The sequence below is a fragment of the Aulonocara stuartgranti genome (assembly GCF_965226115.1).
Source record: "Aulonocara stuartgranti genome assembly, chromosome: 16".
NCBI classification, from domain to species: domain Eukaryota; kingdom Metazoa; phylum Chordata; class Actinopteri; order Cichliformes; family Cichlidae; genus Aulonocara; species Aulonocara stuartgranti.
The window spans coordinates 15,663,253-15,686,440 of record NC_138952.1 but is presented as its reverse complement, the minus strand read 5'-3'; the positions used below and the strand labels follow the sequence as shown (position 1 = coordinate 15,686,440).

At 37.2% G+C, this 23,188-nt stretch overlaps 1 protein-coding gene across 3 annotated transcripts in view; it reads left to right on the top strand.

Annotated features, from left to right (window-relative positions):
* The first annotated feature begins 552 nt into the window (after positions 1 to 552).
* Positions 553 to 23,188, top strand: part of kcnh7 (potassium voltage-gated channel subfamily H member 7) — a 43,636-nt gene continuing 21,000 nt past the window's right edge. For 2 of the 3 annotated variants that reach the window (XM_082508743.1, XM_082508741.1), the window contains exons 1-5: positions 1,662 to 2,151; positions 2,507 to 2,737; positions 12,827 to 12,982; positions 19,183 to 19,623; positions 20,407 to 20,618. In XM_082508743.1, coding sequence (XP_082364869.1) covers positions 2,076 to 2,151; positions 2,507 to 2,737; positions 12,827 to 12,982; positions 19,183 to 19,623; positions 20,407 to 20,618 — 1,116 coding nt within the window. In that variant the 5' untranslated portion in view covers positions 1,662 to 2,075. Of the gene's footprint in view, positions 567 to 1,661; positions 2,152 to 2,506; positions 2,738 to 12,826; positions 12,983 to 19,182; positions 19,624 to 20,406; positions 20,619 to 23,188 lie in introns of those variants that run through there. The other variant, XM_082508742.1, reaches the window with a different exon arrangement.

The following is a 23,188-nucleotide window of genomic DNA, read 5'->3' as shown; positions in this document are numbered from 1 at the left end:
TAAATAAAATAAAAAGTACTTTACACTCACATATCCTCTTTTGTCAAGCCAAGCAGAAGCCTACAAACTCGGTCACTCAGTTTATGGCATAAACTGAGTGCAGACGAGCTGAAAAGTTGTCTAGATTCTGGGTTTACATTCATGTGCAGGCCACTGTAAATGTTTCTTGAGCTGATGTCACTGCTTTTTCAGTAAAATAGAATTTTGAAGGAGAAAGTTAAGAAAAACAGCTGTCACACAGCAAAAAGATATGGGGATTGAATGTCTTGGTCAGCAAGGTCTTTTCTGTGTGGTGCTTGCATGTTAGCTTAATTGGCTATTCTCAGTGGACTGTGGATGTATGAGCATTGGCAACCTGTCCAGAGTGTACCCTGCCTCTCGCCCTGCATTTTCACCATCACTTGAATCTATTAGTCTTTTTAACGCAATGGACAGATGTCCGAAGTGATTCTTAAGGGCTTAGCATACCTATAGGATTATTTTTTCCAGTTGCTCAAGCTATATGAATCTACTCAAGCTGCCGTTGATCCATACGGTACAAGAAAACTAACAGAAGAGTCAGGGAGGTCAGTCAAATGCAGCTTGCACAGACCCACTAACCCAAGAAAATGTAAAAAATATAAGAAACGCTGTATGGTTATGTCTGTGAAGATTCTCAGTCATCCAGGTCATCGTAGTCAAAGGAGCTTGCAAAGAAAAGCGTCTGGACTTCTTTAAGTTGCTTGAAGCTGTATGGTTATATATCGAATCTAATTATATGACTTTTGATTGATTTTTGTGTGCCTGTATGAAATATTTAAGCTCATGGTACATGGTGTTTCTGTATAACACGGTGTTTAACATAACTGTTGAAGTTTTACATAAGTTTTACATGTATAATATTTTACACATTAATAAGGTAAGTGCATTTTGTCGGCAAAATTATATGTTTGTTTGCTTGTTTGTTGGGTGGATTCTAGGAGACCACCAGATATCATGAATGCTAATTCTCCTCATTCAAAGAAAAACAGTTCTCCAGTTATAGAAATAAGTCTTTGTTTGTTTTTTCACTAAGGACTCGATGATTAAGATAGAATCCACTCTAATATCTGCCCATTCACTGTAAGGAGTTGCCTAGCTGTAGCCATATTTAGCATAATTCCCCTACCAGCGGTGGGGGTTCGGGTGATGAGACAGTACAGTAGATAGCCTCGGGTTAAAATGTCGCATGTGTTATAAAAAGTAATGATATATGTTAATTAGTGGGCTGCTCAACAAAGCACATAAACATATTTCCCAAGCGGTTAGACTCTTTTTGAAATGTTTGCAAATGCTAAGGAACATTAATTCATTAATCAGCGGTCGCTGAGTTAGCTTACATATTCAAATCGGTGAAGTGGAAAAAAGCGCTAAGTAGATGTTGGACAGCAAACATTACAGCAGTCTAGAGTATCAAACATGTATAAACGGTTATTTAAGAGTTCAAAACAGCATGTCAGTTGCCAGTGTTAATATGTGTGCGTTTCAATTTTTATCAAACTGCTGTTAACTATCACCCTCCACTAAAAACTCTCCTGTCATTATGTGGACCCCCCCTCCCCCTCAACCACAAACACACACGCACGCACGCACCCATACACACAAGGCAGTATGTAAGCACATACTGTAGTGTATTCCAGCAATGCTCATTGTTGCTCCGCAAGGCTGGGACTTATCCATACGCGGGCTAAGCCCCCTGAGAGCAACGTCATTCCCCTTGGCATATTAACCACTGTCCGCTGTGTGCGCTCAACACACCGCGACAGAGGACGTCAGGATCGCACCCAACCTCAACGCGAAATGCTTTGCGAACTAAACCTAACTCAAGCAATCCTCCCCGATTCCGCGCGTTTCGGAGATGAGCCATTTAGATGCTCAGTCATACAAGCGGGATAAATAACTCTACGGTAAAGTAGAAAGGTAATTTAAAGTGGAAAGAGTGTTTGCGTGTAGCGAATTTGGTAAAAGAAACCCCATAAACAGCGAACCTTTGCAACTTGGGGATTTACTGTGGAGGCACTTTTTACTGAAGATCTCGGGATATTCCTTGTCTAAATATGCCTATAAGAAGAGGTCACGTTGCACCACAGAACACATTCCTTGGAATAATAATTCGGAAATTCGAGGGACAGAGTAAGTATTTTGTTGATGTACAAATTCTGCTACCAGATGAAGAAATAGCACAAAGTAAACGTTATTGACAGAATAAGATATGTATATACGTGTGTGTGTGTGTGTGTGTGTGTGTGTGTGTGTGTGTGTGTGTAACTTTATGTTAAGATATTTCTTAAACAAAAGGATAAAACTGAAATGTTAGATTCTTGTTTTATTATTATTATTATTATTATTGTTATTATTATTATATAGACTCGGTTTGTTTAGTAGTTGCCATGCACTTCACTTGATTGCTGACTGTTAATATATGTGAGCCATGGTTTACACTGAGATCACATCAGATCATATATATTTGTTCCCCTCTTTCATACAGACCGGAAATTTGTGATAGCTAACGCCAGGGTGGAGAACTGTGCAATCATCTACTGCAATGATGGCTTCTGTGAGATGACAGGCTTCTCAAGATCAGACATCATGCAGAAGCCATGCACGTGTGACTTCCTCCATGGTGACCTCACTGACAAAGAGACCATCAACCAGGTGACACAGGCAGTGTTTGGGTCTGAGGAGCGCAAGGTGGAGATCACCTACTACCGCAAGGATGGTAAGTAACTGATCTGGTAAAACAGAAGGGGGCTGGCACAGCATGCCCGTAAGCTGAGAGGTGTCTGGAGAGCACCTGGAGTTCTCCTCATTTCATGTTGTGTCAGTCAGTTGGTCACTAACCAACCAGAGGTGCATGTCCACAGTACCTCAGACAGAGGAAAACAGCAAGGCTAGTCTAGTCTAAAATTAGATCTTCCTGTAAGTTTATGCTGGTGTTATTTCATGTGTTCTGCAAAAAATAACTAGATGATGGTTATTAGAGATTTATGAAACGTGTTCTTACGAGAAACAAAAAATATTCTGATCATATAATACAACAGGAATGTTGTTGTTTTTTAATATTATTGGATTGTGTTTATTGTTTTGTTTTTTTCAAATAAAAACAGTGTTTCTGTAATATTGTTAGTCTTACATCTCAAATAATGCACTACACAAAGCAGCTCTGCAGGTGAATTTGTAGGACACAGGTCTTTGACATCAGCAGCTGTAAAGTTTATGTTTTGTCTTTTGAATCTTACCTTGCAGTAAATTCTTTGTCTACTTTACAAATTTCAAATATAGTAAAATACACTGATTGTGTGTTTGAATCTCTATGGTGCATTTATTGATGCGGTGGTTTGTACCAAAGGTTTTCAGTTGTTTCAGTAGACAGTGGATCAGTCCATTGACCTATAAAATTGCTGTACAGATTTGCTTGCAGTGAAAATGCTCTCCCTTAAGCGGTAGACTTTTGTCATTCATTTTTGGCCAGTCCTATTATGAATGGTGTACTGAGAGACAGCAATCCTGAGTCCGAGAGATTTAATACGACGTTACCACTCAGTGACATAAATCCGCAGATTGACCACCTCCTGCCATGCTCTCACATGAGGCTTTTTTTTTATGGTCAGCGTGACATATCTGTACACAGTTAATCCCAAAGGTACTACTCTTGTGGAGCTGCACATTTTGATCATGCTTTATTGTTTTCATTTAGCACCCGTGTTTGTGCCATGTGAGACCTCTTCTGGTGAGACATTGTTGCTTTGCACTAATATTCTTTAGCATTTGATCACTTTAAATCATGGGCAAACAGCAGTTTTATATATGTGGATTCTAAAATAGAAGAAAAGTGTTAATATTTTATTTAATCCTAGGAGCCTAATTTTTAATCATGAGTTTAATTAGATTCTGTGCCATGGATACATGCTTAATCTTCCATCAGTAACCATCAGGCATGTTTTGGGTTTTTTTTTGCTAATCATGATCCAGCTGCTGCACTGTTAAATAGATTGTTGCAGAAACCTGCAAGACAATTTCACACCAAACTCTAGGGTCTAACTGGAAGTGCTTGGTGTATGGCAAACAGGATTTTAAAGAAACTTCATTTAGGTTCCCATCTTCCCATATTGCATGCTTGTTCTGCACTCTGTTCTAAAAGTCGTGAGCATTCAATGCTTAAAGCATTGTGGATGAGAGTCTGAAAACCTTCCAATGTAATCGTTTGTCCCAGTCCTATCACAATCCTCCCTAGTGTGCATTACGAATCCAAAACATAACTCTTAATACTCCTCAGAGGAATTTATAGTTAGCATGTGTGCTCATGAATAAAGATGTCAGGGCTGACAGTGCAGTGACTGGGAATGAGCAGCTTTCAGAGTAGATGCATTACATGGGTATGGAGGACACCATTCGCCTGCTTTAAGGGAATAAAAGATTCATGCCATCCTTGAGAGAAGTAGCCCTATTGATTCAAGACAGCTGACAAATTGAAGTTGATGGGCAGAAAGTGGTTGCATTTCATGTCTCCAAACTGCATTTGAAGTTATCAGTCCTAATGCAAATCAGTTAATCCTTTGTATTAAAGCCCGAGCACACACTGTACATCACAAATTATGAAATAAACCAGTCTCAGCATCGGCAGGTTACCAATGTTCTGTTTCTCCCCTTTTTCATGCATATTTTTCTCCAAGTATTGGTTGATTTTTGATGTGTGCCTAAAATGCCAGAGGTTGAAGGAACTGAAGTGAGGCAGGTGTAGTTTGTTTTCCCCTTCCACCAATAACTGCGGTAAGAAAGTAAGGTTTGGATTTGAGGAAGCTGTGCGACATCAGGAGCAACAAAGCTTTATTTCTCTTTTCACTTAAAAAGCAAAAGTTAAGCAGCTTATGTGAATGCTTAGAAATTAAAAGTAGGGGAACAATAGCAACCATGGGAGCACAGCAAAGGCCTTTTGCACCAGACCATTTGCTTCTAATTTTTGTGCTTCCCTCTATGTGAAGAAGCATGACGTGCTGTTAGAAGAGATACCACATGTGCTGTGTTACACCAGCTATGATACATAATCAATGAGATAAATGCTTTCCCCTGAAGGCTTTGTAGAGCTATCCTATTCCACAGGGTGTAATAATACTTTGTACCTGAATGAGTATTAACAAAAGGAAGCTGACACCATGGAGCAGAGAGAAGTTAAATGGATAATGGCGACATAACAGCAGCAGCTTAGCTAACCATGCTGAATGATGTGGGACATGTGGTATGCTTGGGTGCAGAGTTTCATAGGTGGCACGCCACCAAGGGGACTGCAGGGCCATGTACCCCTGCTGAGGGTTTAGTGGCAGGGGAGTGAGGGGACAGGGAGTGCCTACAGTACATAAGGTGTGCTGCGAGACACTTGGATGACTTCTCTCTAAAATAGCACATCCATTTTTCATCACGCGAGCCTTCTTTGGTGTCTCGTAGTATGAGGTGAAGCAGATAAGGTTTTCTACATCTGGTTATTTTCAGCCCGTGCAAGCAGATGATTTCAAGTCCGGTAAAATGTTTGTTAAAACATGCTGTAGCACGAGCTCCTTTCAAACTCAACAAATCGAGATAAGCTTAATTAATAACTGGAAATTGATAGTGATAGTTACTGACATAACCCTAACAATATTTGCATTAGATAGCAGTAGTAAATCATGGACTATTTTTAATGTCATGAGATTCTTGTAGTGGAGTGTGAAATCCAATGTTCCTCTCTATACCATCTGTATTTTTCTCCTAATTAGCTACCGTACGTTAACCTACATTATATACCCTTCAGTTCATTTAACCTGCCAGCATCTGTACCAAATTAAACATAATTAAAAGATCACAAAGCAAAATCTCACCAACTAATAAATATAAATTCAGTACGGCGTGTGCTGGAGCTGCTAGTTATCCCTGATGGCTCTGAAGACACTGATTGAAGATGAAATTAGGCCAGTCTATGTAGCTTACAGCGCTCTCATTGAGGCGAGATATTGCCACAGGGTCTAAGGACTCTAAACAACGGGTTAGCTTGCATGGCCTCTCTCTACATACACCAGTCCTGATGGGCTATGCCCCAGTAATGTTGTATATTGGCTTAAGCAGAATAGCCCTAAAAGAGGAACATGTCAGATTTCATTATACAAGACTCACTAGTAGTTGTGGGGCTGTGTTTAAAAGCTACAGTACAGTTGTGTAGAACATGGTTGGAAGGATACAAATAGAAAAATTTGCATTCAACAATGTTACTCATGCTTCTTCCCAAAGCAGATCAACTTACATAAGAGAATATGAATCCTTAATAAACACTACTGTGTACAAATATGAACACAGCTATGTGCATTTATGCGTCTTTAAGACATCTTAAAGTTGCACCACAGCTTTTTTTTCTTTGTTGCTCATCATTCCAATTGTGTTGAAAGGATCACTTGATTAAGCAGCAATGTTTTAATAATTGATGATGGAAACAGAATCTACAGTAATGAAATTTCCATCATGTATAGGGAGCTAGTCTTAATACAGTGTCCAGTCTTTCAAGCAGGTGTAAATAGCGTCTCTTGGCTCACAGGGAAAACAGTTTATATAAAGATCTCAAAATGAATGCACATTCAGTAAAAAAAAAAAAAGAGTTTGCTTGTCAAAGATGTTAAATATGTTGATAAGCATTAAACACTTAAAAGGACTGTGACTTAAAATGAAAATGAAAATGGACTAAATATATATAGAAGTAATAAAACACCCTTATTATTCCATCAACACTAAAAGCCTTTACTGACGTACATTGTGTGATATAAAAATTATCCAAAACAAGTCAAAATTATTCAAGTATTTCCACAGTTTTTGAGCAGCATGACACATTCGCAATTTTTAACACCTAGAGTACTCCAAGTTCTACAGACATTAACAATTTCCAGGGACGCAGATGGCACGCTTAAACATGTGGAGCTTTCTTCTTTCTTCTTTCGGTATTGAGCAAAATGTGTAATGTATTTTAGAGTTACAGTGGCATTCTAGTCATGTAATACTGATATCAGTAGATATACTGTGGATGGCTGCATACACTAGTTTCATTAACTGACTCAAATTGGCTTTCTTTCCCACCTGTTTGGACTCAGTAATGTCAAAATGTATGTTTTTATCAGTGTGTTTAGAACCTTTGCTGCAGGACAAGTTACAGTCATTTGCATTCAATTGACTTTAATTATATTTTACACATACCTAGTGGAAGAAATTAAGTCATGAGACACTCTGCACACTGCCATGATAACATTTGGTGAGGCATACATCAGGGCAGGGCTTAACCACGACTTTATTCAGGAGGTCTGCTGAGCATGAGGGTGCATCTACTCTTGGCTGCACAAAACACACACAACACACACACATATATTGGCTTTCCTTGTCCCAGTGCTATCCAGTTGCCATGGTTACCATGGGTCATTAAGGGTGCAAACCCTTACTTGTTTGCATCCTTCATAATTTCTAAAGCTTTGAGTGTTCCAAGGCACAAAATAATTGTGAAATGAATTAAATGTGAAACTGAAAGGGCCTTTCATAGTGCTGGTCATTTGGGCAAATTGAGTAATCAAGCACGTTGGTCTTTGGTAAGAGAATATACCACCAGTATTTTGAAGAAAGCTTCAGAAGCTCTCTGCAGAGAGAACAAAACCTGCAGCACAACCCTTTGGCAGCAGTCCATAAATCAGGACATAGAGATAGACAGAAGTAAAATCTATGAGAGGCTTCTTGGCTTTTGCAAAAAATTGCTTTTAAAGAACTGTGAAAGTCTAAAAATTGAATTATTTAGTCAGAACTGCAAGCAGTTTGTCTGGTGAAAACTCGCATCTGGCTAATACTATTCCCCCAGCAAAGCATGGTGGTGGCAGTATTCTTTAGAGGTGCAGGGTCAGGGACATGGAGCCTGGGTTGAGAGAAGAGTGAACACAACCAAAATTCAGAGTGGCTGGAACAAAAAAGGCCTTGGAGTTGAAATAGGGAGCGAGAATGAGGTTCAAGTTCAAGTTCAACTTTATTGTCACTTCAACCATATACAGTTTAAAAATACACAGTGAGGCGAAACAACGTTCCTCCAGGAACCAAGGTGCTACAAGACAAGACAGGTGAGGATTCAGATTCAGGACCACAGTGAACAAAACATAAAAACACATTAATTCTGCAATGGGTTTGAAAAGTCTCTGGCTGTCCTTGAGTGGACCTGTAAAAGCTCAGGCCTTAATTGCATAAAACATCAGTAAACAGACAAAAAGATGATATTTTATTGATTCTCCTAATAGAGTTTAACAAAATCCTTTTGAAAGAATTGATTTTTTTTTTTCAGAAGGGCTATAGCTTTTACAAGGCAGTCACTTTATTATTTATTTATTAAAGCAAAAGTGTTTGCTCTGAACTATTTGCAGACATGTTCAGCTCAGGGGCTTCACGAATTTCATTTTGTGTTAAACCTCAGTTTTGTTTCTGACTTGTCGCATTTGTTTATGCAATGTATACTTTGTGCACTATATGCATTCTTCATTTGATTGATAAAAGTTGCAGCTGCTTGAAATAATCTCATTTTTAAGTGTCGCCTGACTGCATCTAAAGGCAAAAATGCTAATCCAAGACACGACAATAGAAAAGTATAAAAACATATACATCGGTAAGACTTGATGGGGCTCACACAGCTTTGATACTCAGTACACCTTGTTTTTAATGTCACTGAGCTTCTTACTCTACTGTTATATATTAATACTGTTTTTTTCTGTTATTTCCTTTCACTCTCTCCTAACTCTGTGATCCAAACATAAATGCTTGTAAATAGGTTAAGTTAGAAATCTGAAAACCTTTCTTGATGAGTTTGAAAAATACCTTAGCTTCATAAAATTGTCTGGCAGTTTTATTCTAATGATACTTCAGCTGTGAAGTGATGTCTGCCAAGGCAATTTGTTACCCAGCAGGGGGTGGTGTCACATATAATGGGATCTTTTCATCTGAATTTCATTTTTATTCACATATTTTATGGCTTGCCTTTACTGTAACATTTAAATAACAAGCGCACATCCTCAGATAATAAGATTTGATTGAGGTCCGCTATTGTCTAAGTCCCCACTTAATTAACATGTTGGATATTCTAGAATATTAATTTGGTGATAAGCTAAAAAAACTGCTAAATTGATTTATGATTTAACAGTAACAGTTAGTTACAAATAAATTATAACTAATTTTAATTACAATTAATTCAGATTTGTGCCCCTGCAGTAATGTTTACTAAAATACCTTCAGTAGACTTAAACTGTGAATGACACTTTTGTTTTTTCTGGTAACAAATAACTCAACTGATCACATGGCACACTGCCATTGGGGTTTTTTTGGTCAGAGAAACAAGAACTCCCTGTTCTTCTGACTGAATATGCTTGTTGTTTAACAGGAAGAAGCACTGTGTCCTTTGTTTGGTTCCAAAACAATTAAAATGAAAACGTGAATAAGAGCGTATTATGAGATTAAACTTGGTAACACACTGTCCGTGCTGATTCAACTCAAGAGTTAGAAGAAGCTTTGCTTTCATCCGTTTCGGTAAAGGTGACATTCAGCAGGAGACCAGATGAGAAGGGACCCCCATGTCTTAGCCTTTAAACATGACTATTGTTTCCCATCTGGTCAGGTAAAGCCCAGCCCAGAAATATTTTTTGCTGAATTTACAGTTTCATCCTGGCTGATCACGGAGCCTTCTCTGAAAAACAGACTACACCACTATTTCCACTATCAGCTATTAGTAGTAACTACTACTAATATAAATATTTAGTTATTCTTATTATTCAGGCTAGATTTTACAGCATTTAAGCTTAGCATTTAATTATTTTTTGCTGGTTAGTTATGCAGTTACATCACTCTTCTGTTAATTAGCTATAATGTAAATATAAATGTGCCTAACAGAATGAACACAATGTGTCTTTAACCATGCAAGCCATATGGTGTTTGTTTATTTATTTATTTATACTAGTGCATGCTAGTAGTTTTCCTTGTTCATGCTGTCGGCAAACTGATATGCTTATCACAATAAAAAAAATTTAAAAGAAAGAAAGAAAGGTAGTTAGTGTTCATATGCCAAAAATTGGTAATATTTAGCCTCAGTCACACAGGCCTAGACACCAATGGGCAAACCCCTGGGAAGCTCGGGTGTATTCAGTGTTTGCAAGTGGTTGGTAGAGGGTATTATCTGTTGCTAGGTGAAATAAAGTAGGCAGCTACACCAAAAACATTCATTGCAATTGCTTTGTACATTAGCACATTAACAATTAGCAATTGTAGTGGTCTTGATGCTTTTTCTGCAAACATTGGCCAAGTACTTACCAAGGGGGTAGTCTTCCATGCAAACTATCGCTAACTGTGCCAATCTGCTATAGTGATCAAAGTAATCGCAAGGAAGTTTTCATTGCAGCACTGTGTATCAATTTCACATAGTTGCTGGCAGCATCTTCCCTTAACCCATTACGAGGTGGTTGCTCGACATGTATAATTCAGCTTTTGTGGATATAATTAGATATTATTGCTGTAAAATAATGACAGAAGGTATTGTCGGTGCACAAATGCTTAAAATGGGTCATTTTGGGCTGTCGGTGAGTGGTTGCTAGGCAATATGACGATGCCATAATATTTGATATAGATAAAAATCCTTGGATGTATCCTTTATGCCAATTTTGTTTATTTGATTATCTAGGAAGAGTTTGCGGACAAAAAAACACATAATCACACAGAAAGACAGAGATTAAATTAACTGGGTGACCTGATGGCTAAATAGTTCAGGCACATAGCACATGGGTGAAAACTGACCATTTCATTCCTCTTCTCTCTTTCCTCTGTCTTCTTTCCTGTTAATCTCTACTAGAGCTGTCAAATTAAATGAAAATTTAAAGTAAAATTTACAGAAGTCTATTCACGGCTGAGCAATAGAGCAAGGATGGTATCCACATCTGTTCAAGTAAGGAAGAGAAATGAGGAAGTCTTGGCCATATTTTTTCATTCGTCCATGCTAATAAACCACTTTGTCCCTTGTTCTTTGTCTAGGATATATCTTGAAATAACTACAACTAACAGTCTACACTCTACCTTACATATTCTTTATCTTATACTCACCTGCTCTGTACCAGGGTGGATCTTTTTACTTGACAAACTGGTCTACATACTTGATCCGAGTATAATTAAAAGTGAGTCTTAACAAAAACTGTTTTTTTTATGTCCATAACACACATCAGAACTGTGACTACAGTTTTCCCACCTTTCTTCTTACTGGTGAACTTTGTTGCACTGTTTTTGTATCCTGTAAGCTCACAATTTTTTACTCTTATTCTGTTTATCAGACAATCAGTTCTGAATAACTCTCATCCACTTACTTTCCCTCCCTGAACAAATGAACAGTGTTAACTCAAAGAGATCAAAGTCAATACCAAAGTGCTCCCTTTTACAGAAAGGACAATGCAGAATTAGGTGAAGGATTTCTGGGAAATGCAGGAAAAGTGCTTTTTATGAACAGGGGATTTAAATTGGGCAAGGACTCGAGGTTGCCCTGCTCTCTAAGCGCCACTTTAGACTTTATAACGTAACATGACCAGGAAGCCTTTACACGAGATGAGATTGCACACAGCACACCTTCTGCTCTTAGTAACACATCACATATGTAACTGTGTTTTGTTCCATTTACTCCATTAATTCACTCAGTACCTGTGAAACACTGAATTCCACTATTCTCTAACACCAGCTGGTGCATTTTCAATGTTTTCCATTTCATTTAGATTACATTATCATCACTTCTGGGGTTTCTGATGCTGAAATCTGTCCAAGAGAACTGTGGCATGTAGAGACAGACCAAGCTTGTTATATTTAGTCAGACAGCAAGTCTACTGCTAATGAATGCTGCTGGCAGGGTGTCTGTGAGCCCTGAGGAAATTGCAGCGAACACTGGTAATATGTGTCCTCTGTGAGTATGAGCACAACACAAACAGACAGACAAAATGACGGACAGATCCACACAGAGAGACAAAGGTGTAATTTTACTATGAAACAATTTGATTTTATAGCTCAGTTCAAAATGATGAATATATCTACACGTGTTAATTTTTTATTTTTATTTTTTTAAAAGGTTCAAATGGGGCTGTTTTTTTTACTGGTTTTTATAATGTAATAATAACTGGAGTAGTTTCAGAGCAAACATTTTTCCTCATACGAGAAAAGGCCACTGATACTATATGTCCCCCAACTGTAAGTAGCTGTTGTGTTATTGCTTCAAGTCCAGTGGGTAGAGAGTTTTATTGGTGAGCACTTATGCCCACAAGCAAGAGTAGATTTTGCTAACGCAGCTTTAACCAGTGCAGTTGAGAAATTGTGATCTCGCTGGATTTTCTGCTCCGCTACCTCACACAACGGATATTTTTAGTGATTATTTCTATGTGCACACTGCAGTTTCTGTGTTGGCTGTAATCTGTCTTGCTTGTTTGATCTGTTACACTAAATCGTGCTGTCTCAGCCATCGTATTGAAACTTGGTTATTTTATGTAATATATTTCTCATTAAAATATGCATGCAATATATGCATAAGAACAACAACATACAGACATGAACCAATCTAACCTCTGGATGTTTTTATTTTATCTCATCTATTTCATCTATTCTGGCATACAGCCATTGACCTTTAATATTAACGTCTTCTCTGTTTTTCCAAAGGTGTCGTAAGTCATTTTTACAGTTCTTTATAGTCCTCTCACAAGGACTTTTAACTGGCACGTTGTATGTTCAACTCTCTGACACTGATTCTTTGTTTCTCTTTCAGGGTCTGACTTTCAGTGTAACACTCATATAATCCCAGTGAAGAATGAAGAGGGCGTGGTGATGATGTTTATCTTAAATTTTGATTATGTTGTGGATGAGGGAAGTGACAACTCCACAGAGAAGATAAGCCCCACATCCCCTACAAAGTCTGATCAAAGTAAGTATGTTAAATACTACTGGAATAATTAGTGATATAGCATGACATACCTCCCTAATGACACCAGTATCTAACAAATACTGTGGAGCTGTTTAACTTTGCTGCCATACAAACATCTGTGACAAAATTTCTGCATACCCGAATGAGTAACTGGTGCATTGCAGGATAAACGTTTAAAAAAAAAAAATATCAAGAACTCCTGCATGTTTTCTCACTTTCTTATTTCAGTCCATCTGACCTTCATCAGGTATACAAGCAACATATGGACTAAACAAGCATGCACACATGGGAAATTCCTTAGTCATTCCAACATGCAATCAGGGAACTGTATGATCACATAAAACCAGGACAAACAGATTCAGGGATAGCTTCTTTCCCAGAGCTATCACCGTAGTAAATAAGCACAAAAACAATTGAACCTGCTTAGCTATACCATACCGTCACTGCCATTATATTATGCTGCTATTCATACTGTCATTATATTAATGCTGCTATCCTGTATATATCAGACTTACTATTGTTTGAGTACTTGCGATTGTTTTATTGTACTTTTTATATTTTACATTTAGATTTATTATTGAATCTTGCACCAAGGGAGTGGCACTCCAATTTCGTTGTACTCTGTACAATGACAATAAAGGCTATTCTATTCTATTCTATTCTATTCTATTCTATTCTATTAATCTGAAAAATGAACACTTTGTGTATGTGTGTCAGTAATGTTGAGTGTTTGAAGTGACATCCAGGTAAGTTCAAAACTGTTGAAGTTCAGAGTAAAACAACAGTAGGCTCTTAATACAAACTGTGTGCTTCATCAAAACATCATATTATCAGCCATAGTCCATTAAGAGTATACACAAATCACAAATAATCACAAACATCATACTAAGTAAATATTTCCTATGAAAATGAAAATGACTAGATACTACTTGTTATTACATTTATTCCATTCACTGACTTATGTTACCCGTTGGGTATTTTAATACATTCTGATTCCTATATGGCATATATGGTATATGAATGATACAATATTTTGATGTTTTGAAAGGTTTTCATTTACAGTCTGTCTTGTATTTTGAACTTGAGGAGTTTTGAATTCATTTGGATGTCACTTGAGGTTAGTATTATCACACAGGTGATCCTGCTAATGCTTTTGGTTGACTACTGACAGACATACATGCAAGGTGTTAATCAGTCAGATTAATTTCATTAGTCCTCTCACTGCATGTGATGACGATTGAGATACTTCGCGTGTATGTGGCAATGCAGGGATTGTGCTCATATACTACGAGGTCAAAAGAGAAAAAGAGTTTAATAAATGTAACAGCAGCAAGCAGATCAGTGTGTCTAAGTTCTATTTCTTTTTATGTCTTTGCTGTCATGATTTTTTCTAACACTAGAAATTCCATCTTAATTTTTTTCTGTCTATCAGTCGGCGATGTGGAGAGGCAAATAATAAGGGACCTTTTTTTTATTTGGCTGACAGCAAAGTTCGATCAATAAAGTCCAGAAGGATAACTCAAAACAAAAATCCAAAAACCTGGCATGGGGAGTAATCCAGTAAAACACTGAAGCAAGACAAAGAGCTACATTAGGGGGAGAAAACAGATGGTTTGACAAAGGACAAAGGAAAAAGAAGTCTGAATATACACAGGCTAAATGCTGAGATGAGATGGGAGGCAGGTGGAGAATGAAGAAATTAAACTCATAATTGACAAGATTTATAAGTGAACTAAAAGAAGAATCAAGAAATTCAGCAAGCAAACAAAACAAGCTTCAACCAATCGAACATCTTTTAATAAAATCAGAACCCAAACTCAGTTAACAAAAGAAGACTTGATTTTTTTTTCATAAATATGCATCACTATTCATTTATGCATTGCATTTATCATGTAATAACACCATTCACAAAACAAAACCTTCCTCGCTTCTTTAAAGTATGTCAATACCAGAGCAGATGGCTAAAACTAAAATATCCCTCCACATTTGGTAGGCTCTAATTTAGTACTGTGTTCCTTTTCATGCACTGTGTAACTTCTAAACATATTGCTGGCTTTTATTGTTCTAAAAATGGTGCATTATTTAGTTTGCCAGTGTAATATAGTTTACACCAACAGCAATTAAATATACCATCTGCATGCAAGGAGGAAATGGTCGACTTACATAACGTAATCTTGTTAAAAATGTTTAAATATATCCATTTTACACCCTGGGGGAGAGCAGCATATAGCACACCTCTCTTTTTTTTGGTGTATTTCTAGAGGTGTTAATGTCAGTGAAACCTTCCTGCTCTTCTCTGTTTGGAAGCACTCAGCGTCTTTTCTCTTGACCTGAGTTAGGCTATTCGCTCAGGATGTATTCCTCCAGAGCACTGACATTCATCTTGTGCTGTGCTGTGTGTATTTAAGTGTGCATGTGCACGTGTGTATGTCTCTTTTGTTTGTTGCCAGCATTGTTAGTCAGACTTGATTGCTTGTGACTGTGCTTCAGCAGAGGAAACCTGTGGGTAAATTAGACAGATAAACATATGATGTGACATAAGATTAGGAGAGTCAGAGACAATGACTCTTGACTTCATGCACACTTTCACTTTATATATGATAGTAGTATTATTTATTTTTTTCTTTGAGCAGCTCTTAAGTAATAGCAGTGCATTAAAGTGTAATTTTATTCTAGTTGCTTGGTTGAAATGAGTTTTAAAAACTGATGCTAGTCATTTTGAACTGAATCTGCTGGCTATTGGAATGTATTATGTTCAGATATTGCTAAAAGTATTATTTCTCTAAATGAATATGTATTTAATAAGATTCACGTCATAAGTATAGAAGATAGAAAAAAAGAAATGCTTACTGATGAAATTAGTTTTAGGTTATCGGGCATTTAAAGCGCAGTGGCAGACACGTACCATTGGCTGAGAAATAACGTCACTGATTTCAAAATAGAAAGAGCCTTGGAGAAAATTTCCACCATGCCTATTCCTGTGATTTAATATAACAGTCTCTGAAAGGTGATTTTCGTTATACAGGGGTGTTAATTATCATCTGGTGCTGACAGCTGGTTATAGGCCAGCAGGTGTCAACTAGTACTGTACGGAGCTTGGCAGAGAGTAATCCCTCTCGCCTCAAGCTGCTAAAAGGTATCCTCCACTAAATTCAACTGTTAAGGCCTAAAGCCAGAGATGGTACACTTATACTGTGTTATGCAAACCAGACTCTTGCTGCATAAAATGGAAATTGTGTTTTCAGTCAGCGACTTAACAAAAAATCGGTTATTATAGCACTCTATGAATACAGTAATTTTTACGACTTCTGATAATAGCGACTTTATGAGCTTTTTTCTGAAACTCTGAATCTATGAACTTTTAACTCAATTCTAAATGTTCATGCTTGCTCATATCTGCACTCTGGGAATGAGTCTGATGTTGGCCTCTTGTAACTGCAGTGTTATTCTCTGGAATATTGTCCACAGCTCTCGAACATAGCGTAGAGTCCTGGAAAATCAAACATAAATCCAGGCTCAGCCAGATTTTTTTCAACCAACAACAGTCCAGTACTTTGCTAATATGATTGCCAATGTTGCTTTAATCCAAATGTCAATCTCATACTGTATGTCTAAAGGACACCGGACTTTTATTTGAGGACATTAGTCTTTGGTGTAGCCTTTTGCACGTTTACACTTGCATCCAAGCCATAATACTAGAAAGGCAAGGCAAGGTAATTCTAATTGTACAAGACCTTTAATCCACATAGATAGATTTAAGGTGTCTTAATAAATCATAATTTTGGTAATTACCTTTCAAATCTTATAGGCTATATTTTCAATTGCTTCAAATTAAAACCAATTGCTTTAGTAGGTTACATTTTTTTTCCTTTAAAAACTGTTTTAAATTTTGTAGCTGTAGTTTTCTGAAAAAAGATTTGTTCTTTTTTATGGCCATCAAACCTTGACGTGGTTAGCTGGAGCAGGTATGACAGATTCAGTGAGAGGAACGCAGCAAATGAGAGAAGGTGCAAATTTAAAGAAGAGAACCAACTAAAAAATATCTCTTGAAATGTTGTGCATGCTGCCAAATGAATACAGCTCAATTATACACATAGGGATGTCCTTGTAAGCCACACTATCATAGTGTCATAAATATGCTAAAATAGATATTTTTTTAAATCCTCTTACTATGATACACAATAATATAATACACTGTCTGACTGAAAATTCCTCCCACATATTCAGAAGGTAAGCAATCTAACTTTGCACACAGGTACACATTAAGCCCCTAAAGTGACTTATCTTATTATGATGTCAGCATTTATGCACTAATAAAAACCTATAAAAGAATTGTATCATTTTGATTTCACAACAACTAATTAATGAATACTGAATACACTTGATATGATATGATATGATATGATATGATATGATATGCTAGACTTACACAATTTGTAGATATCCTTTTTGATATCTATAAATTGTGATCCTTACAGTACTAATATTATATTAATGATTGTTTATGAAGTCAAGCTTACTGTATTTAGGGACTAAATGAAAAGTTTAATGTAATGTATAGTTTAAAATAACTATACAGCATTTCAAGACATGTAAAAAAGTCCAGCCTACAAAATCATCTTTTTATGCATTTATCCAACAATAAGGCATGTAAATATGCCATATGGGTATGTCTTTGATTGATTTTGCATACCATTTTTTCATTATTTCTACTTAAAGGTAGTGGATAGTGCCTGGCTGATAAGTGATAAGACATTTTTTTATAGACCCAGTCCTTTAATCATTTTTCATAAAAGCTTTAAAAAGCTTTTGTCAATATAGCAGCATGATAGTAAAAAATATATCCAGCACAGCACACGGGCCAGAGGAGTAGAAATTTAATGTAACATCACAGGTAGTCTATAAAAGGATAGCGTGTCAAAGGAAGTGAGTAGGATCTTTCCAACCTAATAACCAAAGCAAACATTAGCACAACAACAATGATCTGCAGTCCAATTCGAGACTGGCGACATGGAGCATCCATAAAAATAAAAACTGAGGAAGGTGAACTGCATCATATGTTGTCAGTAATTTGCAGCATCATTGTGGTAAACATTTCAGCCTATATAACACTCCTTAACAGCACACCATACTAGACCCCTATGATAACTTTATTAATACTGTGACCTTACTTAATGTCATGTGACATCAAAGTGAGTAAAGTCAGTACACTCAGTTTAAAAGGTTTGGAAACTGCCTAAATCAATAGAACTGATGAAGCCTACTGAATGAGTACAGGCATGTCCTTAAGACTGATGTGTGTAGCTGTCCTTGATTTTTGTGCTTATGAAACAGCCCCCTAATGTCACTGTTACTGAATTTTGTTGTAATGAGATTCACTCTGTGATTAAACAAAGAATTGTTATTTTTCTGTTTCTCTTTTTAAACCTTGAATTAAGTTTTTTATTCATTCATTCTGCTTTCTTTCATACTAGCATTTATGCACCAAAGGAAAGACTCAAGTTAAAATCTAATTCAGAGAATAGTAAATTTACTTCTTTTTTTTTTGTCTTGTTTGTTTGTTTTTACAGACATTTATAAAAGTTATAAAGATAATTTGTCATTTGTATGTAGACACTAGAGTGGAACGATACCAAGATATCAAAAACCATTCAAGGAGACAGTTTTCATAGAATGCATGTTATGTGAATATTAACAATACAACAAAACAGAATAAACTATGGATAATGTTACTTTGTTTCACTATACCTAATTCAACTGAAACCATTAGAGTAAAATACCATTTTCCTTAGGCACAATGGATAGATGTATTCGACTGTAATCCTTCAAAGATATGCAGGATGCACCAAATAACAACAACAGACTGCTGCAGTACTGGGGACTTAGGAGATGAGTGCAGGACACAAAGACAGATATTTGCAACAAAAAGAAACCTGTTTATTATATTCTGGAAGGTTCATATATAAATCAACCAACCAAAATAAAGGTTTATTACACATTAAGGACTAGAACACATAAGGAACACAAAAAAAAAATCACCAGCACTACAGCAATCAGTCAATGATGACACATACACAATAGAAAACTCACAATGGAAAACAATATCAGACATGCTCCTGGGGCTATTAAATATATTTATAGATATACATATTACTGTGCTCTACATTGAGGTCTTCTCTCAATGTCCTTTCTATTTTTAGGGAGGAGTAGATTCTTCCGTTTCCGCCAGGCTGCTTTGAGCCTGATGAATACCAACAAGCAATCTCTTCCGCAAGAGGACCCAGATGCTGTGATGGTGGACTTGCCCAAAGAGGATGAGGACTCAGTGGCCCTGGAGAGTTTCCCATCACCCACCAAGAGCATTTGCAGTCCCATTGAGGCCAATGACACACATGCCCTCATAGGCTCAAGCCACCACTCCTCCCAGGCTAGCATCGGTCCTGAACCACTTGACCATTCATCCCCTAAACTCCCCTGGGAGAAACTCTACCATTCGGAGCCACACCAGTCCTCTACCTCCCTGTCAAATACCTTCCCCAGAGGCAGCATCAGCAGCATGAGAAGGGCCTCATCCGTTCATGAAATTGAAGGGTATAGTTCCAATTCAAAAAACTTATTCAGGGATCGCCATACAAATGAAGGTATGTGCTACACTACGCTCTATAACTTGTAGCTTCTGTCTGTGTTATGTCGTATTAATATATTGGCCCAGCCAACACCTTACAATTGGCTGCTCATGTTTTAACTCTATTATGATAAGTAAAGTCTGATCAATATATCAATAGGTTATATGGGCTTACTGCACTGAAATGATTGTAAACTAATGATTGAGACAGATGTCGTCATTTTGTCACAATGTAATCTTAACATCTGTAAAATCGTAGATAATAGCATTGCTTTTAAATAATTTGTCTCAATCCGTGTATAGCTATGAGAAAAACAGAAGGTGAAAACATTGCTTTTTAGGCATATGTAATTTAAAGGCTTGTGTATGAATAAATCAGTTTCCCCCCCGATTCCTAGTAGGCTTTAATTCACAGCCAACCGCAGCTCTAAAAGCACGTTAGATGTGTTGTAGCACATTTTTTCTTGGGTGAAAAAATACTAAAAATTCCCAGTAGTTCCTCCACTATCAGTTGATGTAAGATTACATTAGTCAATGGTGATGTGCATGTACAGTAAATAAGGCTGTTATTCTCTCTGGCTAGAAATAGATTTACAGTATACAAAGCTCAACTTATTATGGTTATATTGCCATAATACCTAAAAATGGACAGGAGATTAAAAATTTTCTTGTTTAATCAGGGTGAAGCAGGTAATTTCTTAATATTTATTCAACAACAAAAAAAACCACCAAATACTGTGTTAACCTCTACATCTTGCCAAGGTTACTAATGTGGCTGCCATTTGCTCTTGAACACTAGGCCCTTTCAACCACGTGAAGTCCAGCCTTCTTGGCTCTACCTCTGATTCAAACATCAACAAATATAGCACTATCAACAAGATCCCCCTGATTGCACTCAACTTCTCAGAGGGGACAGAGAAGAAGACCCACTCTCCACCAACAAGTGAGAAACCCATCATAGCACCAAAGGTTAAAGAAAGAACTCACAATGTAACAGAAAAGGTCACACAGGTGAGTCTGAAAATTCCAATTTATTTTTACATTGAAGCATCTGTTATTGTTTGACTTGCAAAACTCTCTCAGCTACCATTTCTCTGACCTGGGTCCAACTCTTAGAAATCCATCCATCCATCCACCTTTCCACACATATCCTTGGTTCTCTATTTCAAAGAACGTCACTGAGAGGGATGGATGGGAAGCTTGCCAGTGCACTAATCATTTCAAATGTAGTTCTGAAATTGGATGCCTCCATGAAGATGATGAGATATGATTCACTGACAGCTCATTATATTAAAGAAGAAATCATGTTGCAATCAGATCGCACCAGCCGCAATGCCAATAACTAAATATCATCTAAATTTTTCTCAACTCAACTGAGATAGCAAGACTTTTACATAGAGAGGCATTGAACCAGAGAAGTGTATACCAAAGTGGTCAAAATCATTTTTGCAGTAGTTTTCTCTTCCCCATTTTTCCCATGATGACAGATAGACTCAAAAGATGAAAACAATACAAGCCTTACTTTTGGAGACGCTAACAAACAGCTGACAGTCTATCATGCTGCAGAGATAACATATGGCTACTGCCCATCCACATTAATAGAGGAGTAGTGCCAGGAGTTGAAACAGATATTCAGTCTAGGAATTATTTTCCAGCCCAGCTACACTTTCTTCATGCAAACAAACATGCTGCTAATTTTGTAGGTTTACTCTATGTATTGATTTGGAATGACTCGATGATTTTATTGAATATCTAGTACAATAAGCTGAAAAATGAAACATTAGTATTGCCTATTTTGACAAATAACTTGCTGTCAAAATACAAGTGAATGGAGTTAGAGGAGTCTCAATCCCTAAGTCTAAGACAAAAATGTATGTTTTGTTTTAGTTTACAGTTATTCTGGTGATAAGTTCCAGTTTTGCAATTCTGTTTTGTTTCAAGTCTTACATCTGTACATGTGTGCATCTTTGGAGTGCACCTCTGGGAACCATGGACACAGTTGCACGAGGGCAAGAGTACAAGTGTATTTATTCTGATAGCTCTTTTCATTCCTTCTTGCTATAATATCACTATTCAAGTTGAATATTCACCTGAGCCCTAAACCACCCAGGATACCAGTACATGTCCCGAGTGATGAAAGTACTTTCATCTTGAAGCAAACTTAGTGGCAATATCAGAGAAAAAACATCTATTTCTGTTTCAGAACAACAAGAAGAACATTTCACTGACTCCCTATAGAACCTATTAATTCATTATGTTTACAAGTCACAAGTGGATGTTCTTAACACTTGAACAAACAGGGGTTCTAGGGCTAGCTAGACATGTCAATATTCATTGCGGTTTTATTTTTAAACTAATAAAAAAAACAATGTTTCATAAAATTAAGTGAGGGGAAAAACGTAAAATGTTTACTTGCTGGCCACTTTTTTATGAACACCTTACTAGTATGACCCCGCCCATTTTGCCTTCAGAATAGATTTTGGTCCATCCTGACTTGATAGCATCACAAAGGTGCTCTTTTGGATTGCAATCTGGTGACTGTGGAAGCCATTTGAGTCTAGTCGTGTTTTTCATGTTCAATAAACCAGTTTGAAAGGATCCGAGAGTTGTGGCATGGTGTATTTTATGGATAGAAGCAGCCACTGAAAGATATGTACACTGTAGTCATAAAGGTATGGACAGGGTCAGCAACAATACTCTAGCAGGCTGAAGAGAACATATCCCCCATTACCACCAGCCTGAAATGGTGATACAAGGCAGTGTGGATCCATGGTTTTTGTTGTTTATACCAAGTGCTTCTTCTACATACCTTGGTAAAAACACATGGTTAGTTGATTTACTGTCTTTCTGTCGGTCTGTCAGTCTGGCCTTTCATCTCGGCCTTTGCACATCAACTGCTGGATTGGATATATTCTCTTTTACTAGCCATTCTCTGTAAACCCTAGAGATGGTTGTGTGGGAAAATCCCAGTAGAGAAGCAGATTCTGAAATAGTGTGTATGCCTCCAACAACCATGCCACATTCAGAATCACTTAAAACCCATTTCTTCCCAATTCTCATGCTTTGTTTGGAATGCAGCATGGCATCTTGACCTTGTCTATATGCTTGAATGTATTGAGCTCCTGCTGTGTGATTGGCTGATTAGACATTTTTGTTCGCATGCAGGTGCACACTACCAAACAAAGTATACTTTAGGGATAACGTTGCAGTTATTCTGATAAATAACAAAATGTGTTTTGTTTTGGGATATTTCAGTAAATTAAGAACTCTGTGTAGGACACTATAAAATGCTTTGGGGCCCAGTAACCAAGCAAAAGAAAAGCTGAGAAACTTTATATTTAAACTTCTTTCACCACAGCTTTCTCATCTATAAATGAAAAAGAACCATCATCGTGATTAAATGTTCTCCCTCCCTGCTGATTTTAGTTTGGAGTTTGAAGACACTGCAGAGATGTGAACGCTGCATCTGCTTCCTGACTGCTAGCATGGGGAAATCTATAATTCATGTGCTGAAGATAAGGGAATGTGCTGAAAAGAATAGAAAGACCCATTGCCCTCATCCTCAATCGTACACCATTTTC